General features: G+C 45.9%; 1 protein-coding gene across 3 annotated transcripts in view; it reads left to right on the plus strand.

Moving 5' to 3' along the window:
* UBE2F (ubiquitin conjugating enzyme E2 F (putative)) overlaps nucleotides 1–23,998 on the plus strand; it is a 51,235-nt gene that overhangs the window by 22,559 nt on the left and 4,678 nt on the right. For all 3 annotated transcript variants that reach the window (XM_059929053.1, XM_059929051.1, XM_059929052.1), the window contains 3 exons: nucleotides 12,473–12,540; nucleotides 18,985–19,055; nucleotides 22,746–22,803. In XM_059929053.1, coding sequence (XP_059785036.1) covers nucleotides 12,473–12,540; nucleotides 18,985–19,055; nucleotides 22,746–22,803 — 197 coding nt within the window. The remainder of the gene's footprint in view (nucleotides 1–12,472; nucleotides 12,541–18,984; nucleotides 19,056–22,745; nucleotides 22,804–23,998) is intronic.

Consider the following 23,998-nt stretch of genomic DNA (forward strand, 5'->3'; position numbering starts at 1 on the left):
AGTCAGGGAGCCTGATTCCTCCAGCTCCATTTTTCGTTCTCAAGATTGCTTTGGCTATTCGGGGTCTTTTGTGTCTCCATACAAATTGTGAAATTTTTTGTTGTAGTTCTGTGAAAAATGCCTGTGGTAGTTTGATAGGGATTGCATTGAATCTGTAGATTGCTTTGGGTAGTAGAGTCATTTTCACAATGTTGATTCTTCCAATCCAAGAACATGGTATATCTCTCCATCTATTTGTATCATCTTTAATTTCTTTCATCAGTGTCCTATAATTTTCTGCATACAGGTCTTTTGTCTCCTTAGGTAGGTTTATTCCTAGATATTTTATTCTTTTTGTTGCAATTGTAAATGGGAGTGTTTTCTTAATTTCACTTTCAGATTTTTCATCATTAGTATATAGGAATGCAAGAGATTTCTGTGCATTAATTTTGTATCCTGCTACTTTACCAAATTCATTGATTAGCTCTAGTAGTTTTCTGGTGGCAGTTTTAGGATTCTCTATGTATAGTAGTATCATGTCATCTGCAAACAGTGACAGCTTTACTTCTTCTTTTCCGATTTGGATTCCTTTTATTTCTTTTTCTTCTCTGATTGCTGTGGCTAACACTTCCAAAACTATGTTGAATAATAGTGGTGAGAGTGGGCAACCTTGTCTTGTTCCTGATCTTAGTGGAAATGGTTTCAGTTTTTCACCATTGAGGACAATGTTGGCTGTGGGTTTGTATGACACCATCTTTGATGTTCTTATTATTCTTGAAACTGCAGCACAATAGTTTGTTACAGTTTTTGTGTTCACTGTTGCATCAGGTAAAAAAGGAATTTGTGTTTTGATGCCTGTAACTGCTTAGTACTTGAGCATTTATATTTGTGGAGGTGCACACATGGAGCTTTGTGTGGCGTGCTCTTTAGGTGCTGTGTGTGTGCCCATATTTTGTGGTGTCAGTGACTCAGGAAGCTGCTGTGGCTCTTGTCCTTTGTTATTAAGTGAAGCATGGCAGAGATCTGCCAACCCTAAAAACTTGCCCAATATCCTGGTTTTTTAAAAAAACTTTTTGGAGTCATGCTCTTCTTAGTTATTAAAGAAAAACTATAGAGATAGGTCTAAGTAGTAAAGTTCTAACAGTATATAGAGCAGATGGTATTGAAACTGGCTCATTTGCAGCCAGTAATACTGGGGCTGAGTCTGAAAACTCAATAATATAGAAGATCTAGATATTTAGGTGGTCAGGGTGGAAGAATTGCATCTGCACTTGAAGCTCAAAGCTCTTCTTTATCTGGCTCCTGGCAAGATAGTTCCTGTTCGTACTTGGTAACATTTTTATAGTTCTGTTTGTTTTTGGAATGTCCCTCATGCTTGGGAATAAATGTACTCTTCAGAGAAAAGATGGAAATGTAATTTGGTGATAGAGGAAAAGAAAAGAAATGAACTTAGAAGAAAAAAATCTCCACATCAACTCACAAAACAAGAAACAATACTAGAAAGTAAAATGAAACAAAACAAAGCAAAAATCTAAAGACTGGCTGAAATACCACCAGAGTCTTCTGTGAAGTTAGAGGGATGGTTTGAAAACCTGGGCCAGGTCAGAGTTGCCCAGTTGACCTGTGAAGGTCCCCTCAGCCTGCCCACACTGTGACATGGTGGCTTGTAGGCAGAGGGGACCATGGACCTTTTTTTTTTAATTTTAGTTTTTACTTTTTAAATAAATTTTGCTGAGGTATAAAATTACAAACAATAAAATGTACTAACTTGAACTGTAGAGCTTACTTAGTTTTGCAAAATGGATACACATCCCTGTGTAACCACAATCCCAGTAAACATATTTCCAGCATTCCCAAAGTTCCCTTCTTCCTCTTTGCAGTCAATTCCTCGCTCCCTGCTACCCACCCAAAATTGCTTTCTGATTTCTCTTACCATAAATTAGTTTTGTCAGTTCTTGAATTTCATATAAGTGGAATCATATTGTGTATTCTTATTCTCTGGCTTCTTTCATGTAACATGTTTTTAAATTCATACGTATTGTTTTGGGTAGCAGTATTTGTTGTATGAATATGACGTAATTATTTATTTTCCTATTGATGGGCATTTGAATTCTTTCCAGCTTTTGGTGATGATGAGTAAGACTGCTCTTAGCATTCTCATACCATCCAAAGTTGTTTGGAGTATTTTCTTATTAGTCTACTGATGTCTGTGGGATCTGTACTGATGTCCCTGTTTTTATTCCTGATGTTGGTTTATTTGGATCTTCTCTTTTTTTCCTTGATCATGTTAGCTTGAGGTTTATCCAGTTGATCTTTTACAAAGAGCAAGCTTTTGTTTTTCTCAGTTGTTTATCCATTTTATTGGTTTCTGCTCTTTTCTTTATTATTTCCTTCCTTATACCTTGGGTTTAATTTGCTTTTCTTTTTCTGCCTTCCTAAGGTGGAAACTTAGATTGATTTAAAAAAAATTTGTTAAGCAATGTTGATTGAGGTATAAGTTACATTATTTTAGTCAGCATAATGCTTTTGAGTTTCATCTATGTGGTATTTTGTATCTTTTTATTGATGGGCTGTATTCTGTTGTATGGGTGTATTCCAGTTTATTTATAACAGGTTATTGATGAACCTTTGTGTTATTTCCACTTTTGGGCCATTGTGAATAAAGCTGCTGTAAACCTTTGTGGGCAGGTCTTCGTTTGCCAATGTTTTTTATTTCTCCTGGCAGTGCAATTACTAGGTCATGTGATAAGAGTAAGTTTAACTGCATAAAACACTGCCATGCTGTTTTCCAAAATGAAAGTACTATTTTGCATTCCTGCTAGCAATGAATGAGAATTCCAGTTACCCTACATTCTTGCCAATAGCTAGTATTATCAGTCTTTTCAGTTTTAGCCATTCTGTTAGGTATGTGTCTCATTGTGACTTTAATTTGCATTTCCCTAGTGACTAAAGATGTTGCGCATCATTTCCCAAGCTTGTTTACTCTCTGTATATCTCCTTTGTTCAAGTGTCTATTCAAATATTTTACCCATTTAAAAATTGTATTGCTTGTCTCATTATTGAGTTGTAAGTTTTATATACCTGGTATAAGTTCTTTATTAGATATGTGGGAGGTTGTTTTTTTGTTGTTTTGTTTTTTACTTTTATTTATTTTTGTCTGCGTTGGGTCTTTGTTGCTGTGTGCGGGCTTTCTCTACTTGCGGTGAGCACAGGCTACTCTTCAGTGTGGTGCGCGGGCTTCTCATTGCGGTGGCTTCTCTTGTTGCGGAGCATAGGCTCTAGGCGTGCGGGCTCAGTAGTTGTGGCACACGGGCTTAGTTGCTCCGTGGCATGTGGGATCTTCCCAGACCAGGGCTCGAACCCGTGTCCCCTGCATTGGCAGGCGGATTCTTAACCACTGTGCCACCAGGGAAGTCCCTGTGGGAGGTTTATTTAATGGTTAATAACATCCTTTTTATTATTGTTACATATATTAAAAATCCTGATTAGGGAATTCTATAGCTACGTTGTAAATCTTGTATATTTATGTGTATATTCACGTAAGTATGTTTTTAAATGTGTTGATTATTAGATTTGTCATGTTTTCTTAATTTTAACATTTAATTTATAAAAACTCCCTAACTGGGCTTCCCTGGTGGCGCAGTGGTTAAGAATCCGCCTGCCAATGCAGGGGACACGGGTTCGTGCCCTGGTCCGGGAAGATCCCACATGCCTCGGAGCAACTAAGCCCGTGCACCACAACTACTGAGCCTGCGCTCTAGAGCCCGTGAGCCACGACTACTGAGCCCACATGTCACAACTACTGAAGCCCGCGTGCCTAGAGCCTGTGCTCCGCAACAAGAGAAGCCACTGCAATGAGAAGCCCGCGCACCGCAACGAAGAGTAGCCCCCGCTCGCCGCAACTAGAGAAAGCCCGCGTGCAGCAATGAAGACCCAATGCAGCCAAAAATAAAGAAATAAAGAAATTGATTAATTAAAAAAAAAAAAAAAAACTCCCTAACTGATGAGCATGATACTAAAAGTGCGCCTTACACTGAGTCATGAAATTTAAATTGTTTTATCTGTTATCCCCATTATGTTTGGTTCTTAGTTATTCTAAGCTTTGTTTCAGAGCTTTGGAGTTATAGAAGGAAAAATTTCTTAGTGTGAAATAAAGTAAGATTCCCAGTTTCTGAGCAAAGAAATATGGTTAGTAAGCCTGAAACACAGGTTTGGTTCCACACATGAACATTTTGGAACAACGTTTAAATAATCATGGACATGTTAAAAGATACGGAAATGGGTCAGAGCACTGAAGCAGGCCTTTGGCTTGACCACCACCCCAGTCTCATAGTAGTTTGTGTGTAGTTTACTGTTAATATGTCACGGTTTCAGACACAGAACGTGTACTCTCATCCCTGGTTCTTTCTAGGTTGATTTTTAGCTTTATATGGATACCCATTATGAGGGACAGACTTCTTCCTGATGGAGTCTTTTCTTCCAAATAATCCTGGAAATGCAGGTGGCAATTCTCCTTTCATATATAATAGATATGTGGTGATTGCTCTTGAGACAGTTATCTCCCTTCACATCAGCTAACTTTTGTTAGGGAAACATTCACTGCTCTTTTCCTTGCTGCTTGCAAGAACTGTGTTGATGCGATATGTCTCTGCTTACTGCTGAGTAGGTGACATGTTGTCCGATATATACTGTTCTTGCACTGATTTCTGCCCTCTGCCTCGCACGTAAAACTGAGGCAAATTCTCTCTTGGGATGCTCAGGTTTCTAGGAGTGGGTGTGAAATTAAATGTCTGACGTACTGTTTTAAAAGCCATTCATTACCATGGTTAAATATATATTCTGATGGTCACCAGTAAAAACGTGTATAATGTATATAAAATATTAAAAAATTACACGCTGTTTAAATGTTGAGCTTTTTGGCATTGTAAAAATTGCCAGCGCTCCTTCATTTTCCTGGACCACCTGATGGTGCCTTTTATGTAGCAGGCTTTACCTTTATCTTTTTTAAAAATCATGTTTAGTGAGGTATAATTTACAGACAGTGGAGTCACTGTTCTTAGGTGTACCTTCTCTGCATTTTGACAGACACATACAGTTGTGTAAACACCAACACAATCAAGATGCACATAAAATGTTTCCATCAGCTCACAAGTTGGGCCCCTTTGTAGTCAGTTTCCTCTCCCCACCCCCAGCCTCTGGCAATCATTGATCTGATTTCTGCCCTGTTGTTGTGCCTTTTCCAGAATGTCATATAAACGGCCCCAACCGGTATGTAGCATTTTGTCCATGGCTTCTTTCACTGAGCACAGTGCGTTTGAGAGTCATGCATGCTGTTGCGTGTGTTACTATTTCCACTGGCCATCAGGGACTTTGACGGTGGAGGGAGGGGCTGTGAGCCAAGGAGTACCGGTGGCTGCTTAAAGCTGGAAAGTGAAGGAAATGGAGTTTTTCTAGAGCCACCAGAAAGAAATGCAGCCCTGCCAACTCTTATGTCAGCCCAGTGAGATTCGTTTTGGACAAATGACCTACAAAAGATAGTAAGTTTTTATTGTTTAAGCTGCTACGTTTGTGGTAATTTATCACAGCAACCAATACAAAACTAATACAGTGCTTTTTGTGTCCTAAGAAATCTTTGTCTAAGAAATGCAAAGATCTCCTTTTTTTTTTTTTTTTTTAAGTAGTTTTATAGCTTTAGGTTTTAAAGTTAGGTCTGTGAGCCATTTTGAGTTAATTTTTGCATATGGTGCAAGATAAGGCTCTAGTTTCTTTCCCTCCCCTCCCCCCCTTACTCTTCCTGGAATGAATGGGGAAGTGTTCCCTTCTGTTTCCTGGAAGAGTTTTATGTAGAATTACTGTTAATTCCTTATTAAACGGTAGAATTCGCCAGTAAAGCCACCTAGGTCTAGTATTTTGTTGTTTTGTGGTAAGAGTTTAAGTACTGTATGAATAAAATTTCTTAAATAGATATGGGTTACTTGGACTTATTATTTTTGAGTGAGCTTTGGTGATTTGTATCTTTCAAAGAATTTGTTCATACCATCTACATTTTCAAATTTATTGGTATAAGGTTGCTCTTAATATCTTCTGACCCTTTTAAGTTCTGTAGAGTCTGTGTTGATATCCCCTTTTTAATTCCTGCCATTGAAAATTTCTGTTTTCTATATTCTTGATCAAGTTGGCTAGAGGTTGTCAATTTTATTGGTCTCTGCAAGGAACCAGTTTTTGGTTTCATTGATTTTCCTCTAATATTTTTTTTGTTTTCTGCTCATATTTGCTTGTTTTCAGTTTAATTTGTTCTTCTTTCTTTAGTTCTTAAGGTGGAAGCTTAGACTTATATTGCTATACTTCCATTTCCCCATCCAAACCTTTATCTTATAGTCTCATTTACTTTAATTTGTTACAACCCAGAATACATTGTTATTATTTTTGTTTTAGATAATTGTATTTTCTTCATATATTTATCAACATATTTAACCACTTAACAACCTTCATTCCTTTTTGTAGATCTGAGTTCCCATCTGTTATTTTTCTTCTGCCTGAAGAACATCCTTGGATTTTCTTTTTGTAGTGCAGATTTGCTGAATGATGAATTCTGCCAGCTTTGCTGAATATTGAATTCTTAAGTTGACAGTTTCAGCATTTTAAGGATATCATTCTACTGCCTTCTGACTTTTTTTTTCTTATAAGAAGTTAGTGGTGATTCTTTGTTTCATTTTATGTGATGTGCATTTTATTCTCTGGCTGTTTTTAATGTTCTCTCTTTGTCACAGTTTTTAGCAGTTTTATTATGATATGCTTTGATGTGGTTTTCTTTCTGTTTATCTCGCTTGGGGTTTATTGACCTTTTTGGATCTGTGAGTTACAGTTTTCATCAAACTTAGAAATAACTGACCAACATTTCTTTCAATATTTTATCTATAACCCCTTTATGGGACTCCAGTTAGATATACGAATGTTAATATCTCTTACCTAGGGACTTCCCTGGTGGTCCAGTGGTAAAGAATCCGCCTTCCAATGCAGGGAAGCAGGTTCGATACCTGGTCGGGGAACTAAGATCCCACATGCTGTGGGGCAACTAAGCCCCTGTGCCACAGCTACTGAGCTCAAGCACTTCAACTAGAGAGCCTGTGTGCCACAAACTACAGAGCCCACGCGCTCTGGAGCCCGTGTGTCGCAGCTGGAGAAGAGAAAACCCGCACGCCGCAACTAGAGAGAAGCCCGAGCGCCACAATGAAGAGCCCACGTGCAACTAACACCCGACACAACCAAAAGAAATAAAAATAAAGATAATAAATAAATAAAATAAATATTTAAAAAGTGTGCATATCCCCAAGTAAAACTTTAAAAAAGATATATCTCTTACCTATATATTCCCTGTACATACAAACTAGACCTCCACTGGGGTCACAAGGTTTTGTTCACTTTTCTCTCTGTGCCTCAGTGTGGATCGTTTCTATTTCTGCTGAGTTTTGTTTGTTTGTTTTGTTTTTGGCCACACTGCACGGCTTGTGGAATCTTAGTTCCCTGACCAGGGATTGAACCTGCGCCCTTGGCAGTGAGAGCTCCGAGTCCTAACCACGGGACGCCAGGGAAGTCCCTGCAGCATTCGATTGACTCTGAGTCTCATCCAGTGAAGTGTTCGTTTCAGATATTATGTTTTTTAGCTCTTGATATTCTGTTTACTACATCTAAAAAGTCTTCTCCATTTCTTTCCTCATGTTCGTGGTTTCCTCTGACTCTCAGCACCCCTGTCTCACAGCTGACTCGGTGTCTGTCTGCAGCTCCGCCCGGCCTGGCTCCTCCTCTGCTCCCAGCGGCCTTCCTCTCTACGCTCCGCTCGCCCCCCGCCCCCCCGCCACTCTGTCTCCTTTCCCCTGCCCCGCTCTCCCCAGGCCCCTGTGACACCGCCTGATGTGAAGCGGCCCGCCAGCTGTGGAGCAGCTGGAACTCAGCCCGTGTGCCTCAGTGGCTCCTTTACAGCAGCAGCAGTGTGGCGGAGTGGGCGCGTGAGCAGAGCCCCGGCGACTGCACATGGTCCTGCACGTGGTCCTGCACGTGGTCCTGCACATGGTCCTGCACGTGGTCCTGCACGTGGTCCTGCACGTGGTCCACGCTCCACGTGTCAGCGTGCTTGTTGCTGTGCTGCTGCTGGTGCTCGTTTCCGGGTCTTCTCTAACGCCCGCCCCGCAGGCTCCCCTGACTGGCTCAGCCCCCAGCGGCTCTCCCTCTTAAGTGAGCCCACTGCACGGGAGCTCAGGGTCACTCAGCTTGGCGCCGTAATTTTGTTTTGCTGTATTTTCACCTGAGTGTGGGCAAACCAGGCCTGTGAGCCAAAGCCCACCCCGGACCAGTTGTTGTGCAGCCCTCGAGCTGAGAATGGTTTCTACATTCTTAAAGGGCTATTTAAAAAAATAAAAAATAAAACAGTACGTGACAGAGACCTGTAGCCCAAAGCCCTAAGTACGTAGCGCCTGGCCCTTTTCAGAGAGAGTTTGCCGATCCCCGATCTACAAGGTTATCTTGGCAGGGATTGTGTTTTTCCTGCCCTTAAGTTTAAAATTTGCATAGAGTGTAATTTCCAGTGTGCTGTAAATATTGACATTTAAAGGGGAAAGTGTTATTTTACTCTTTAAAATGTTTCCAGTAGAATCTAAATACCATGGCTACACCCAGCATCATGCATTAAAAAACTACATATATATATGAACAAGCTCCACTTTAATGGTTGGAAAACGTTCGTTGCTGCTTTTTCTCCTTGCACTCATATATTTTTATTTCACTTGTCTCATAGAATTTTATCCTAATATAAACATTCCTCTGCCTATAAGAATTTTTTCACCCTGTCATACTGTTGTGTAACTATATATTTATATTTAATTATTTAAGAAGTTCCTGTCACTGTGAGACTCCTGGGTGTTGAGCATTTTCTTTTGAACGATTGTTACAGTTGTTGTTTGTACCGGCTCCTGGCTCCTGGTTTCCTTCTGTTGCTGCCACTGCCCCTCCTGCCCCGTCTCCTGACCCAAGTCGGGGATGCCACAAGGCCTTGCACGGTCCCTGGACTTCCATAGTCAGGTCCTTGGGGACCTCGCCAGCTCATGAAACCTGGATGCTCCTGTACACAGCTCCCAAACCTCTCATGCAGCCCTGACCTCTCCCCTACACTCCAGAAAGGTCTATCCAGAAAGATCTGTCGGCTGCCGATCAGTGTCTCCACTTGGTTGTTGACATGAAATCTCAAATTAATCTCAAATCCGACGTTGGACTTGGCGCACCTGTGCCCTCTGCAGTCTTTTTATCTTCGAGGTGACGACTCTGCCCTTCTCCATTGCAGGGTCAAACAGCGCAGCGCTTCGGCTCCTTTCTTCCCCACCCCACCCCTAATCTGCCAGCAAATCCTGGTGTTGCTACCGTCACAGTATCTCTACTCCAGCTGCTCCTACCCTGCTCCTAACCAGCATAATGTTTCTGTGGTCCTGCCCCTCCTCTGCTCAGGCCCCTCTGGTGGCTCCCTGCCTTGCTGAATAAAAGCCAGTGCACTTGCAGTGGCCTGCGAGGCCAGGCCTGCTACCTCTGCAGCTGCAGCTTCCCCTTCCCTTGCCTCACCTTCTGGCCTCTGCATGTTCCCTGAATGCATCAGGCCCTCTCACGGGTCTCTCACCACGCTTCCATACCTGGAGTATTCTTCTCCTGGATACCCTCCATTTTCAAGCCTTCACTCTCAGACCTCCCTATTTAAAATTGCAGCTCCTCCCACCTCCTAGCCCCTCAGCTCTTTTTTACTTTCTGTTATATTATTAACTTACTTTGTTTCTTCCCACTAGAATGTAAGCTTCATGAGGGCAGGAAGGTCTCTTGCTGGTGGTGCCTAGAACAGTGCCTGACACATAGTAGCATTCATCAAATGTTTGTTGGATTAATAATGATGGTTACTAAACAAAATAGCATTTCATCGGAAATGTATCTGAGAATGAGTGGCTGCTCTTGGCATCTTTCTCTGATTTAGTTGATGTGCTTGTGAACAATGTTACTTAATGCCAGAAAGAAGGGGTCAATATAAGTTTTATTCCTTCCTTTTGTCTTTGTAGGTGTAGACACTGAGAACTGCTTGTTCATATAAATAAGTAGGCAGGCACGGAAGGTGTTTGTTGTCACTACGTCATTGTGTCCCTGGACTTCAAAGTTAGGGGCCAAAAATCATACAAGGTATTTTACTGTGGTCTTTCAGCTGATTACTAGATTAGGTTCCTTCTTCTGTTTTGTTGAAAGCAAAGAGTTGGGAACCACCTGGTTGGAAGTGGCTTTACAAACCCAGTCATTAGAATCCCTTTGTGTCGCATTCTCCGAGGTATGCACCAAAACCACTTTCCTAAGACCTGCCAACCGACCGCTAATCATACCCGTCATTCTTCACTTGACAGCCTCTCATGTTACCTGAAATATTCAGAAAGCATTGAGAAAATTGTGATATTAATTTCATCATACCCCTACCAATATAATATTAAAAACTTAGGCTTTACAAAAACTCGTGGCTGCAGACTTAGCTCATTCAGTGTATCAGAAATTTCTGCCATGTGCATCAATAGGCAGGACCAGTTCTAACTGCCAAGACTCCCTCTTTGGCGAAGCCTCTAAATTAAGATGTGTCTCCAACAGCTACCTTACTTCCGAGTTTAACCCCTAATGGAGAGGTGAGGTGTGGGGCTGGCACCACGCGGGGGAAGGCACGGGCCTCTTGCTTCTTGGCACCGTCTTTGCTTGCTTCTCACGGGGGTGAGGCATTCTTTTCCAGTAGTCCCGTGATTGACGTTACTAAATGACATCTGATCATCCCTGCCGTCAGGCTCCACGGTGTGTCTAACTTCAAGACATTCCAGCTTGAACTGGGCCATCTTATCTTTAATGCCATGCTTTGCCCTTTACAGAAGTGGGTGTATGATAGGGAAAGGCACAACCCTGCAATAGTGCCTCTATTCAAGGAGCTTTACTGTGACCAGTGCATCACACCTTGGTGCAGTGCATCATAGGAAGAGACTAGATGAGCAGTGGGCCTTCTTTTACAAGTGGGAGAAAGACAGTGAAAGGGGAGGTGGGAAGGGACAGCTGGCATGACTCCTTGACCTCACAAGCACTGTTGGGCAGATTCATTTCACGATAGGGCACTCGTGGACACTGGCCATCTAGAAGTGGATTCTCTCAAAGCTGTCAGTGCCCACATACCCCGTGGGCAGTGTGTCCTCCCCGCAGTACCCCTACCCTGGCTGGAAGACACTGGCGTATGGTTCCTGGCAGGAAGGAGGGAGTGGGCTCCAGGGCACAGAGGGCCCCCTGTGTAACACGGCGAGCTAAGGCGGGTCTAACTGCGGGACAGACATGGATGTTGACACGATCTCAACACCCTTAAAGAAGAAAAATGGTTTTTTAGTGGTGGCTGGTTTGAGACCAACAATTTCCTATTAAATGTTCGTTTTATATAAAGAGCTGAGGGAAGTGATAAAATGTAATATTGCTGATTTGTTCACGGTGATAATATCTTAGAGGAAGTTGAACATTCGTTTTAAAGATGGTGGTAATTTTATCAAATTGTGAAGTTCAGAGTAATTTAACTCCTGTGGGGGGCATTCGTGCTGGAGCGCCCTCTGTTGGCAGCCGCACCAGCAGCGCTTGCAACTCAGCAGAGCCCACCGAGCCCACCGCCGGCTCCAGGAGAGGCGGAGAGGTGGGCGGCGCAGCGAGGGAGTTGGGACTGAGCTGTGGGGTCTGCAGACCTGGGAGGGCGGCGGGGGGGGCACGGCGGTGCCGCTCTGACCCTGGACATTCTTCTGCGTACCCTCCAGCCCCTTTCCAGAGGGCCTGCTCTGTTCTGAAGGCTGTACCAAGCGCTCGGCCAGCCAGCCCACGACTGCTGACCGGGCACAGTTGCTGAGACGGTGATTCTGTCTGTCTGGCTCACTGCTGTGTCCCCGGCCAGGGTCTGGAGCAGGGCCTGGCAGAGGGTCCATGCTCAGTCAGTGTTTACCGAGTGACTGGAAGCCACGTGCCAGGCACCGGGACAAAAGCAGTCAACACAAGCCTGCCTCCCCCGTGGAACTGACTTCTCACAGGGAGACCAGCGGCAAACAGGTGACCAAGCGCTGAAGCAAGGTGGTTACCTGTCATGAGCTGTGCTTGAGGGGAAGCACGGGGTGCTGCAGGCCAGGCTCAGGGGCTGAGCGGAGGGAGGGGGCCGTCTCCCAGGGGAGGCCTCCCCTTTCCCTAGGGCGCGCGGCCAGTGAGGAGGAGAGCACTGCAGGCGCCAGTCAGTGTGGGCTGACTTGTAACCATCAGGCCAGGGGCGAGGCTAGTGAAGTGACAAAGGAGCCCTGCAGTCCTCTTTTTCAACTCTTAATTCTCTGTATTTGCCATATGCTAACATAGTGTTTGCCTTTTGTTTCCTTTTTTTTTTTTTTTTAATTTAAAGGATTTTTTTGTTTTGTTTTGTGTTTTTTGATAGATGAGGGTTACTACCAGGGTGGAAAATTTCAGTTTGAAACTGAAGTTCCTGATGCGTACAACATGGTGGTGAGTAGCCCGCGCTTGAGCCGTTGTTCCCCCTTCGCGTGGCGGGTGGCCGTCACAGGGCCCGGCAGTCCCCCCGCGTTGTGTCCGAGTGCAGCCCACCCGGTCCTGGGACTGAGCACGAAATGGCTGATATTTGTGTGGTTAATGCCCCTCATCAGCAGTATTGAGAGTTTTAGTGGAGAGGTTCCTTTTCTCAACAAGTGTTTGCGAGTACTGTGTGCCATTGTGTGCTGGGGTGCAGCTCTGCCGAGGCTGGAATTACCGCCCCGAGGCTGGCACCTTTACAGGGGGCGGCTTGGGCATTTCATGCAAATCTTGTTAGATTCTGGCAGTGGAGAAAAGAGCATTTTATTTAAAACTGTAGTTTTGTTTATGGTATAACACCAAAATTCCAGAAGTGTATAAAATGTGCGTTTTAGAACTTTGGAAAAGAATAATGACCTGTAGTTTCAAACTAGGAAGTGATTTACACCCCTAGCTACATGTTGATCCCTCCAGGACCCTCCCAGTAATAACCATGCCAAGTGCTGTCACATCTGTCTTTGCTTTTAAGGAACGTGCTGACCCAGTAGGAAGGTGAGAGAAAGTGTAGAAAGTTGTCATAAAATGATAAAAGTGGTAAGCAGCAGACCGTGATATTGGTTAATAATAGGCAAATGCTTTAGAGGAATTCAGAGAAGGAAGAGAGAGGGTCACTTTTGGAAAGTGGTCGAGGCCAGTTAAGCTTCTGAGGAGAGCTAGAATCGGAGTCGTCCTGCCTCGGGTGGCTCATGCACAACTGGGGCGGGTGTTCTAGGTGACGAGGACATCTCTGCAGCTGTGTCAGCGGGTATGGAAATAAGAACTGGCAACCTGTGTACAGGTCAAGTTGACCAGGTCTACTTGAATGAAGAATCAGGGTCGGGGAATAGTGGAGAGGTGAGAAAACTCAGATTTGGGGGTTTTGGAGCGTTTCCACTGTGGCTGTGAGAAATCGTTGAAGGTTCGAAACAGCACCGCACCCCCCTCAGTCGGGCGCTGGAGTGGACGTGGTACGCAGGCCCTCTCTGAGCTGCTGAGCTTGGCACGTGGCCAGCTCTGCCAATGTCATACATCTTTTCCCCCCTGATGTTCCACAGCCTTCTCTGGCCTGTCGACTAGGAAAGAAAAACCGGATGGTAAAGTTCAGTCTCCTGTTAACCTGAGGTTTTGGGAATCGGGCACAGCGTGGGTCCTGCTGCTTTCCCTGCAGTAACTGCTCCCTCCTTTCTGACAGTGGGAATCATCTGCTCCCCGCGACCTCGCCCCACCTCCACCGCCCAGGCCTAGTTCAGTGGCTGTAACACCTGTTTGTTTAAAGCCAAACTTTTATCTATGGAAATTGATCTTTACTGGGCTACTGTATTAAAAGTTGTTTCGGAAACGTAATTTATGAGGATGGAAGAGTTAGCAATCCAAGAAAAACAAAAAATAAATTTAATTTTTAAGTGAAGACAGGAAAATATGCATTTCAGGTCTTTGTCAATCCAGCCAGCCAGCGACCCGCTGAGACTTCCCCTATTTCCCTGATCCCCAGCAGGGGAACCTGGCCTGACAGGGCACTGCACTCCCTCAGGTGAGAGCAGTTTGAGAACTTGGTTTAAGTGCACATATTAAGAATTTGGGGCTGTTTTGATGGTTTCTGGAAACAACCCGACATGCGGTACTTAAAACTCTAGACTCTCTAACCTTCTGGACATATGCCGTATCTGTGGATTACTCATCTAAAGAATGTTAAAATTAAAGGGCGGTGAGTTTGTGACAGTTTTTCAAAAAAGCAGTGAATTTGGTTGGGGCGGGGGGAGGATGGCTCACAGAGGAGTTTAGCGTAAGTTGATGAACTTTCCAAACAAGCCTCGAGGAAGCTGAGAACCGTAGTAGTTCGGGTGCATCGGCATCATTTAGTGGCAGAGTGTCTTTTTCCCAGTGTGAGGAGAAAGCAAAACCGCAACGTCAAGGAAGGAACAGAGTTTTGTTGAGGGCTTCTGTGTGTCAGGCGCTTCCACTCAGATTTACCTTATGTCACTCTCCAGTAGTTCTCTCGGTGACATTAATGTTCATATCTTTACCCATCAGGAAGTTAGGGCTCAGGAAGGTAAAGTTAAGAACTTGTTGGCTTTGCCGGTCTAGGTGGCTCAACTGCCAAAGCTGATTCTCGTCCAGAGCTGCCCGGCTTCCTAATGTGTGCCCTTCCCACCGCACCTGGTGGCCACTTTGTAGTGAGAAAATGTTTGTCATGCTGCCCCGTTTAAGAAGCAGAGAAGTAGGAGATGAAATAAACAGAGGATAGAAAGCCACTGGGCCTCAAAGACACTTTGCCTGTATTAATTGGTGGCGTATAAAGACCTTACATTTTTATGTTTTAGTTTCTGTCTCCTTTGGAAAATTTCTAAATGATGGGCTAGTCCTGTTTCATCAGGAAGGAGACCCATGTTCTCCAGCCAGGAAGCACTGAGAGCCAGGCCCTCGGGCTGTGTCCAGACACCACCCTGCTGCCGTGAGGGCCTCTCTGCCTCTCATCCAGGCAGAGGTGGCGCAGCTGCCTTACCAGCAGGCCAGCGAGGGTCACAAGCTCACGAAGGGCGCACAGGCCAGCCCTGCCCCCAGGGAGCGTGAGGTGAAGTGCTTCACTGGTACAGAGGCAGTTGTGTTCACCTTCTCTGTGGTTAAGCTTTATCTGTAGAATTCTCCTTAGCGTCTTTCTTCACTGGTACAGAGGCAGTTGTGCTCACCTTTTCTGTGGTTAAGCTTTATCTATAGAATTCCCCTTAGCGTCTTTCTTCACTGGACCGTCTGCTCCCTGAAGGAAGAGTCTGGGGGTGTCTTAATCTCACTGTATTTCCAGTGCTGGGCGGGGGCTCCCACACCAGGCCTGCAGCGCGCATTTGTCCAGTGCTTGGCGTGCTCTCTGCCCCCCAACAAATTGATGGTGTTGCAAATTAAACCAGCATATGAAAATACATAGGTTACAGGCAAATGGGGTAGAGATTATGAGAGCAGACTTTAAGGAATTCATGTTTCATTTGGATGAGGAGATACAGCCAGTTTTTAGCAAGTCAGCCTGGAAGGACTTTGTGGAGATTTCTCAGAATTCATTTGCTCTGATGCCATAATTTACATGATTTCTGTACTTCAGAAGGAATTTTTTTTAACCCCTAACACTTATAGTTCCTATAATTAAGGTCAGTTATTAAGATTGTGAATGAAAACCTTTTAAGCAGTAAAGTAGATCATTATTTTAGAATAAACTTTTTTAGAAAAGAAAGAATACACCTATTTGGTATCCCCGTCACCCCTCACACCCCTCTGCCCGAGCAGCTAAAAGGCAGATATTTCCTCTGGATCTTTGTCCTTTTTTCCCTGAACTTTATCTCACAGTCTCCAGCTGCCTCGTAATCTCTCTCAGTCCTAGAAATAGCCTGCAATGATTGACTGACGTTTAATGAGCTCCTAAAATGCGCTGGGCTCTGTGTCAGACATTGTAGGCTGGAGGTGAGAGTCAAGCGGCCTTTGAAGAAGCTCAGTCTCTGGACACAGACACAGAAACAGTGACGAACCAAGGTGATGGGGATGCCCAGAGGAGGAGGAGGCTTGAGTGCAGATGGCGGCTTGGCTGTGATGTGACACAGTCCCAGGCCTCACGATGCTCCCATGGCATTTTGCTGTGAGTGGTCAGAGGAAACCGTGTGCTGAAGCAGGAGAAAGGAATGCGGCTTTTCTCTCCCCCTGGAAGTGAGGTTATGTGATGCAACCAAATCGAGTAATGTGACCGTGACCAGCCCTGAAAGGGGTCAGGAAGGGCTGCCCTGCCACGTTTCCAGAAGGAGGAGAACCGGAGGTACCACAAGTAACACTTGAATACCCAGTCACCCCTCTTCTTTTTATGTAATTTATTATACTCTGTGGAAAATTGAGAAAATACCACTATGCAAAAATAGAATATTAATCACCTGTTATCTCTCCATCCAGAGATGATCACCGTTAATTTTCTGATGTGTGTTATGCACAATATATAATCATACATACGAGTGGGATCACGCTACACATAGCTTGGTAACTTGGGTTTTTTTTAACATTATAGTATAGGACAATATGTCATATCGTGAGAACATATGTTCTCATGTCAATTAATATATAATTACATCATCATTAGTAAGAACACTTAATTGTATGATGTATCATGGTTTTAAACAATCCTTTATAGTTGATCACTGGCTGACCAATATTTTGATTATATGAACCAAACTTTATGTAAGGGGCAAAATAGTAAATATTTTAGGCCTTGTGGACCTTATATGGTCTCTGTCATATATTCTTTTTTTAAAACAACCTTTTAAAACTGTAAAGGCCATGCTTAGATCATAGACCACGTGAAAACATGCCTGGCCTTATTTGGTCCATGGGCTGTAGTTTACTGACCCCTGGAACAAGCAGTGCTGTGATACATGGGCTAGACAACGGCTTGTGCATACCTGCCGCTGTCTTTGGATAAATTCGTAGAAGTGGAATTACAGGTACTGAGTAACTGATGCTAATTTTAAGGCTTTTTATCAGTACTATCCAGTTACCCTCCAGAGAGTTTTTCCAGTTGACATCCCCACCATCAGTGTTTGAAAATTCCCTTTTTCCTAAACCCTTACCAACATGGGATATTTTCATTATTTTTTTTCTTTTTGCTATTTTGGGAGGAAATAAATGGTATCTAAATGGCATTTGAATTTTCATTTCTTAAATAAGTAGGATGCTAAATTTTTTTCCTACTTATTAGCTCTTTATGTCTTTTATGAGCTGTTATTATGTGCTTAGCCCTTTTTTTCTGTTGAGGTATTTTTTTTTTAATTATAAGAGTTCTTATATAGAAATTATATGAAACTTTTTTCTTAGTTTACTTAGCTGTGCTGTAAACATTTTCCTGTTTTTCATTTTTTTGTTGTTCTATAAGAGTTTGTGTTTTTTTGTTTCACCACTGTAGTCAAATCTGCTTTTCCTTCTTGAATTTCTCACGCTGTGAAATGCTTACAACAGGCCTTCAGACCCTGAGATAGCCCGTCCATGGTTTCTTCTAGTCCTCTCAGAGCTCCGTGTCATTTTTGTGGAATAAAGCTCTACGTGAGCATCTAGCTGTACTTTCCGAATGGTTGGCCAGTTGTCCACTGAAGAGTCCCTGTTCCCCCATTGATTTGCACTGCAGTCTTTGTCATATACTAAACCCTCAGCTGTGTGATGGGCTGGCTAGTCATGCCACCACTGAGGTAGGAGGTGGAGCTGGTATTTCTTGGTCTTGCTTTGGGCGTGGTAAGGGTCTACAAGAATGGTTCAGTTTGGAAAGTGTGTGTCAGAATCCAGGACCACAGTCCCGGTGCAGAGGTTTGCTCTCTTTGTGGGGGACCGCTGTTACGAGGGCCATTGGCCAGGGAGGCGGCTGCACCGACATCTAACTGTGGACGGTGTGAAGGGACAAGGAGGAGAGGGGCAAGTGCAGTCGGACCCTTGGAGCTGCAGTGGACACTGGGCGGGGCGACCGTGTGTCGGGGCCTCAGAGGAGGGAGGGGGCGAGCCTTCAGTCCCTTCAGGTACTGAGTCGGTGATGCGGTCTACCCAGTAGGTTACCTGTGTTCAGTGTGTTCATTAGAGAGATTTACCAGTATATACAGCGCCAGTGACGCTGACCTTCCCTCTTCAGCCTGAAGGCCTTGCTGAAAGTGCAGGCCGTGCTAGCATTCCTTCTGTCGGATGCATTCCTGTTTACTTGCAGAAAAGCAAATAGCGTATTCAGTTGATTTCAACTCACTCTGAACCTGAATTCTGTAGTCCTCAGACACCAACATCTGCATGGTTGGATTAATCATTTTGGGGAGTCTAGGTGACATGACATTTGACATTCTGGTGTCATGGTGTTTTGAAATCAGGAAGAAAACTTATGAGGGTACTGAAAAATATGTTTGTTTTATACAAATAAGAAGCTGAAACTATTAGAGTACTAGAAATAGTACAGGAAAAGATCTCGATGGTGAAATATTTTCTATATTGGTATCAAAGATAAAAATTTGATGACGAAGATTTTGTATCTGTGAGATGACCTGTCTGGTGAGATCCTATGGGAAGACTGTCAAGCTCCTCAAAGCAAGGCCACCTCGCAGTGGAACTGGGCCTGGGGAAGAGGCCCACCCGCTGCAGGTGGGGTGGGCTCGCGGCCTTTCTGGAGGCAAGGGCACTTGGCGCTGAATCCGCAGCCTGCTCTCTGACCAGCCCCTCCCCTTCCTGGCCTTCATCCTGGGGAAATATTTCATATGGATGTGAATGAAGACAACGTTGATTTAGCAGGTTTGTAGTGCCTGATGAGCCAAGTGAGTGGTGAGACAAGGCACTAGGCGGGGTACATGGAAGGCTCTGGAGAGCCTGTGATCTCTTCCTTCTGTGTTGCAGCCTCCTAAAGTGAAATGCTTGACCAGGATCTGGCACCCCAATATCACAGAGACAGGCGAGATATGTCTCAGGTGAGTTTCTCTCCGTCCCCGTCTTCTGTGTTGTGAGCACCGTGCGTGAGTGATGGGCTTTCTACATGGTATCTCCCCTGAGAGGAGATTCTAAGGCTGGGCCAAGGTTAGGGAAGCTTCTGGCTGCACTCAAGTAACTGGAGTGGCCTCCCAGCTCCCCCATCCCAGCCCGGTCTCTGCAGTCCACCCTGGTGCCCCCCTCTGAGGGCCCTTTCCCTTTTCCCTCCATATGGCTGATTTTAGCTAAGAGGGGAAAATATGAGTAATGGAATCCAGGGTGGGGGGAGATGTGGATGGGCAGCTTCAGAAGACCCAAGCACTTGTATTTAAATGTCTTCTCTTTCCCAAAATAGTCTTGATGCGCATAGGAACACTTTCGGAGCAGGATAAGCTTTCCCAGTTGTGCCTGGGTCCCCGCCCTTCCAGTGGCAGATGGTCAGGGCTCAGTGACTTCCTGCCTCTTGAGCTTGCTGGTCACTAACGTAGAGAACTGGAGGAGTTGTGGAGGGTGTTGGTGGTTGTCGTTTTTAGGTAAATTTAGCTTGTGGGCTTTATTTTTCTGCGTCTTGCGCTTTCTCTGGTAGGGCAGTGAGGTTAACTTGCAGGGGCTCTGGTGCTGGACCCCCGGGCCAAGCCCCAGCCCCACCGCTGCCAGCTTCGGGACTGCGGGAACCTGGAGAGCAGGCAGACAGGGTTTCTCCGGCGCGTCCTTTGCTTTCTTGCTGTGATCTAGTCCCTCCTCAGGCCCTGCCTCTGTATCCTGTCCTTTTACCCTCTTCTCCCCGCACGTGCACTGTGACCGCTCCTCCCTGCGAGGACGACGATTAGGACTCATTTCCCCATTTTATTTTGTATGTGGAGCCCCCTTTTCTTTCATATCAGCTTCATTTTTTAATAGATAGTTGACGGGAATTCCCTGGTGGTCCAGTGGTTAGGTCTCCATGCTCTCACTGCTAAGGACCCAGGTTCAGTCCCTGGTTGGGGAACCACGATCCCACCAAAAAAAAAAAGATAGTTAAAAATACACTTTATAAGTCAGTCATCTTCCCTTTTAAGTATCTGTCCTTTAAGTATTGAAACTTTAAAAATCTATGATCTTCAGGTCCAGATTGTAAGTGGTTTCTGGTCCGGCCTTGTCTCCCCAGGCTTTCCACCTGCGCCCACTCTCCTGGGGGCTCCCCACACTCCACTTCCTGTCACTTCCCCTTCTCCAGTCAGAATTAGGTCCAGAGAGGGCATTTCTCTACTCACTTCTGCAGTCTTCTGAGAAGTCAGATTATTAGCAAAGTATAATAGGAATTTAACAGATGGTAGCCTGCTACAAAAGCCAGAAACTTTAAAGGAAAATCATTGATAGGTTTAGCCACATTAAAATTAAAAATACAAAAACACAAAATGGAAAGAGAAAAGATCAGCAGGATTACATCCTTTGTATGTAGACAGTCCTTTCAGTCAATATGAACAAGATGGGACATACCCACTGGGAAAATGAGCACTGCCTACGAGTGGGTGATTCATAGAAGGAGAAATGCAGTGGGTGGTGAGCATCTGCTTGATGCTCAGTCTCCTTGGTGATCAGAGGACACATGGAAGCGAGGGGATGCCGCTCACCACTTCTCAGACTGGCAGGTACGAAAGCAAAGTGCGTGTGAGAACAGGCTCCCTCGTTCCACTGGAGGGTGCATGCATCTGTACACCTTTCATTGGTCCTTCAGCCATAAGGCCTACATTTAACTTGTATGTACCCTCGGACCTGTCAGCTGCACCTCTGGGAATTTAACTGAGGGAAGTAATGTGCCAGGTTTACGTACAAAGACTACCTCTTTGTGAAAAACTAGACAGTGTCCAGCGATGGTTTTGGGCACAGCCGACCCGTGGCATCTCCTGAATAAAGGAAATGACGTGCCTGGCGCTCCGTGGGGCCTGGTCTAGTCACAGGGGTGCTTGCTTCTCTTAGTGAGACTCGCCCTGCTCCCACCAAGGGCCCACACCCTGCTCTTGGCTCAGGGCCAGCAGTGCTGTATCTGTGGGATTGGAGGGACCAGGGCCATGAACCCAGCGGTTGCACTTCAGATTTTTTTTCTCCTAGAACCCGAGTTTCCAGTGTAGTCCCTGGGGCATCCTCTGTCCCCTTGCCTGTACCCTCTCTGATGGCCACATGGCTGTCACCTGAGCTCCCTTGGGACTGCCATCTGCTCAGGCTGGGCCCGAACATCCATGGTGTCACCCTGCCCAGATCTGCGGCCCCCAGACATGGGCACACCTGGCCTCCAGGGGCAGAGGCCTCCTGCTCTGTCTGTGCTTGTTGACAGGGAAGCTCAGAGGGCGCTGACTGGTCGGCCAGTCTGCCCGCCTGCCTTCCATCGGCTAATGTTGGCTGAGCCCAGACACAGTGGGGAGCAGTTTGCATTCTCTGCTTTATGGGGTTTGCCAGCCGGTGGGGAGACAGGCATTAAACAAGTAAACAAGCAAGGGTATAGCTAAAATTGCAATAAGGTATATAAATGAAAAGGATAAGCTAGATCAGAAATAATTCTTTCCCCTGTCTTAGTAAAGAAGTCTCTCGTTGGATCATATAAACCACCAGGGTTGGGCAGTTGGTTCCCAAAAAGTTATTCAAAAGTTGTAGAGATTTTATCTCAACAACTCACTGATACCTCTGCAAGGTGGAAAGACGTCCGCCGGGTAGATGGGAGTAGGGTACATGATGTGAGTTTTCTTTTTAGTGCTCGAAGTAAGCTGTAGGTTAGTTTTATTTATTCTAACTGATCTTCATGGGCAATTAAGATTATGGCATTGATTCAAATTCTGCATATTTATATTTTCTCCTGATTGTCATTGACTTTTGTGAATTTGAACGTGTTCTGATTCAAAAATTTTCTTAACAGTAGCAAGTATGACCTGGAAAGCCTCATGTTGACGTGTTAGCTTAGGAGCTGTTAGGTGATATAATTCAACAATGCCAAGCTCCTTTTTTCACCAGAAGGAGACTAGGCAGTAAGTGGTAATTTTTCAGAGTATGGAATGGTTATTTATATGAGAGTATATGCTGTGCATTTGCAGTTGATAGAACAGTCATGAAAATGACTCTTAGGGCAGCTCACGTCACATACCCCTGGAGCCCACGTGGCCTTCCCTGAGCATGGTCCTCCCGCCCACGGGTGAGCACCTTCCAGAATTTTGTGTTAATCTTTTATTTTTTAAACAGCTGTTGAAGTCCTGTGCTGGGTGCTCACGTGGGTGTGAGTCCACAGCCCATTTGGGGGCACGTGCCGCCCTGTGCCTTGGTTTCTCCTCTGTAGCATGGGACCCCTCCCTCTCTGGTCTCGGGGCACTGGGGGAGTGTTGGGTCCTGCTGACACACAAACAGGCAGCTCTGCTGTCATTGTTGTCACCATCCTTTTCCGAATGTTAAATTGACAGATGCGCTCTGTATGTTCTGATTTAAGCATGCTTTTCCCCTGCTGAGTGTACAATACATAAAAATAACACTCGCGATTAGACTGGAGGATCCGTACAGGCGTGAGGCAGGGAAGGCCTTCTGTAGCGACACAGGAAACTGCGGAGCCACAGAGGAGAGACGGGCAGCGTGAGACGTGCACCTCCGTTCCGACAGAAGTCACGCCGAGCAGCTCGCGGGACTGGGGCCTGCTCCTGGCTGACCGCTGTGCCTTTCTGTGTCTGTTTCAGTTTACTGAGAGAACATTCGATTGACGGCACCGGCTGGGCCCCCACGAGGACACTGAAGGTAGAGTGTCCTTTGCCCGCAGCCTCCCCGGAGGCCCCTCCGTCGGCAACCAGCCTCCTGTAAGGACAGCGATGTCCACGCTGTCCCATCCGCGTGGGTGGCCGGGCCCACGCTGCTCACCCGCCACTGCCCGCCCGGGGCTGCTGGCCAAGCGCTGGCCCTGCTCAGCTCCCCTGTCCCCACTTCTCTTCGGTTGGGGGCGGGGATTAGGGTGTCGGGTCATCTCCTCTCCGCTCTGCCCTTTACCATCTGTGCTTCGGTGGTTTACTGTTTCTACCCTTGTCTTGCTATTCGCCCCAGTCTTTGGAAGTTTTGTCTCCCCCTTTAAGCAGTGGAGACTCGCCAGGCATGGGTAGAGACGGAGGAAGGAAAGTCTGGCTGTGCTACGTCTGCTCTGAGTTACAGTGGACAGAGGAGGGGTGGCAGGGTGCAGCCAGGGGTGCTGCATGGGGGCCCCTCTCCCGGGGCAGGGGGTGGAAAGGGGAGCCACAGGGACTAAATAAGTGGCCCCAGTTGCTTCTCCAACATGGCTTGAGTGGGTTTCAGGGGTGCGTGTCGTGGGTACCCACGCGAGGCCGCCGGCTGTGCTTCGCCTCAGGGCTTTTCCATGGTGCTCTCCATAGGCACCTGCAGTTTCTTCCCATGCCTGACCTTTTATCAGAAGGAGTCAGGACTTTTGGCCAGTGTTCACCTAGTAGTAAGCAGCTACCTGACTTTTGCCATCTTCTTTGACTGAGTAGTGAAGTGGTTCCACACGGTCGTAGCCGCTGACCGTCTGCCGTGGGATCGATCCTGCCCAGAGGAGCAGTCGCCTGGGACTGGGTTTGGGGGCCCCCAGACTGCACTTCAGCACAAAGGCGTGGTCTTCTGAGCCAGGCCCGTCTTCCCTGGTGACCGTCCTGCTGCTCTGACACTGACGGTCCCACCTCTCAACTTGAACGGGCCGTGGGCGTCCAGTCAGCCTGTTCGTGAAGCTGTGAGAGCTGCGTGGCATATCACACGTGCCGTCTCCCTGCCTCTCTCTCTCGTGACGGTTTTCCACACGTGTCCACTTTGGCTCCGTCAGGCATGGATTATAAACGCTGTCCCAGCTAAAACCGCGCGTAGGTCTAAGCCTGTGCCAAGGGCACAGACGGCGAGCGATGGCTGGTAACGGAGCTGCCGCGCTGGATGCTGTCCGCAGGCTGCCGGGGGC

Source organism: Balaenoptera ricei, chromosome 7 (genome assembly GCF_028023285.1).
Source record: "Balaenoptera ricei isolate mBalRic1 chromosome 7, mBalRic1.hap2, whole genome shotgun sequence".
NCBI classification, from domain to species: Eukaryota; Metazoa; Chordata; class Mammalia; order Artiodactyla; family Balaenopteridae; genus Balaenoptera; species Balaenoptera ricei.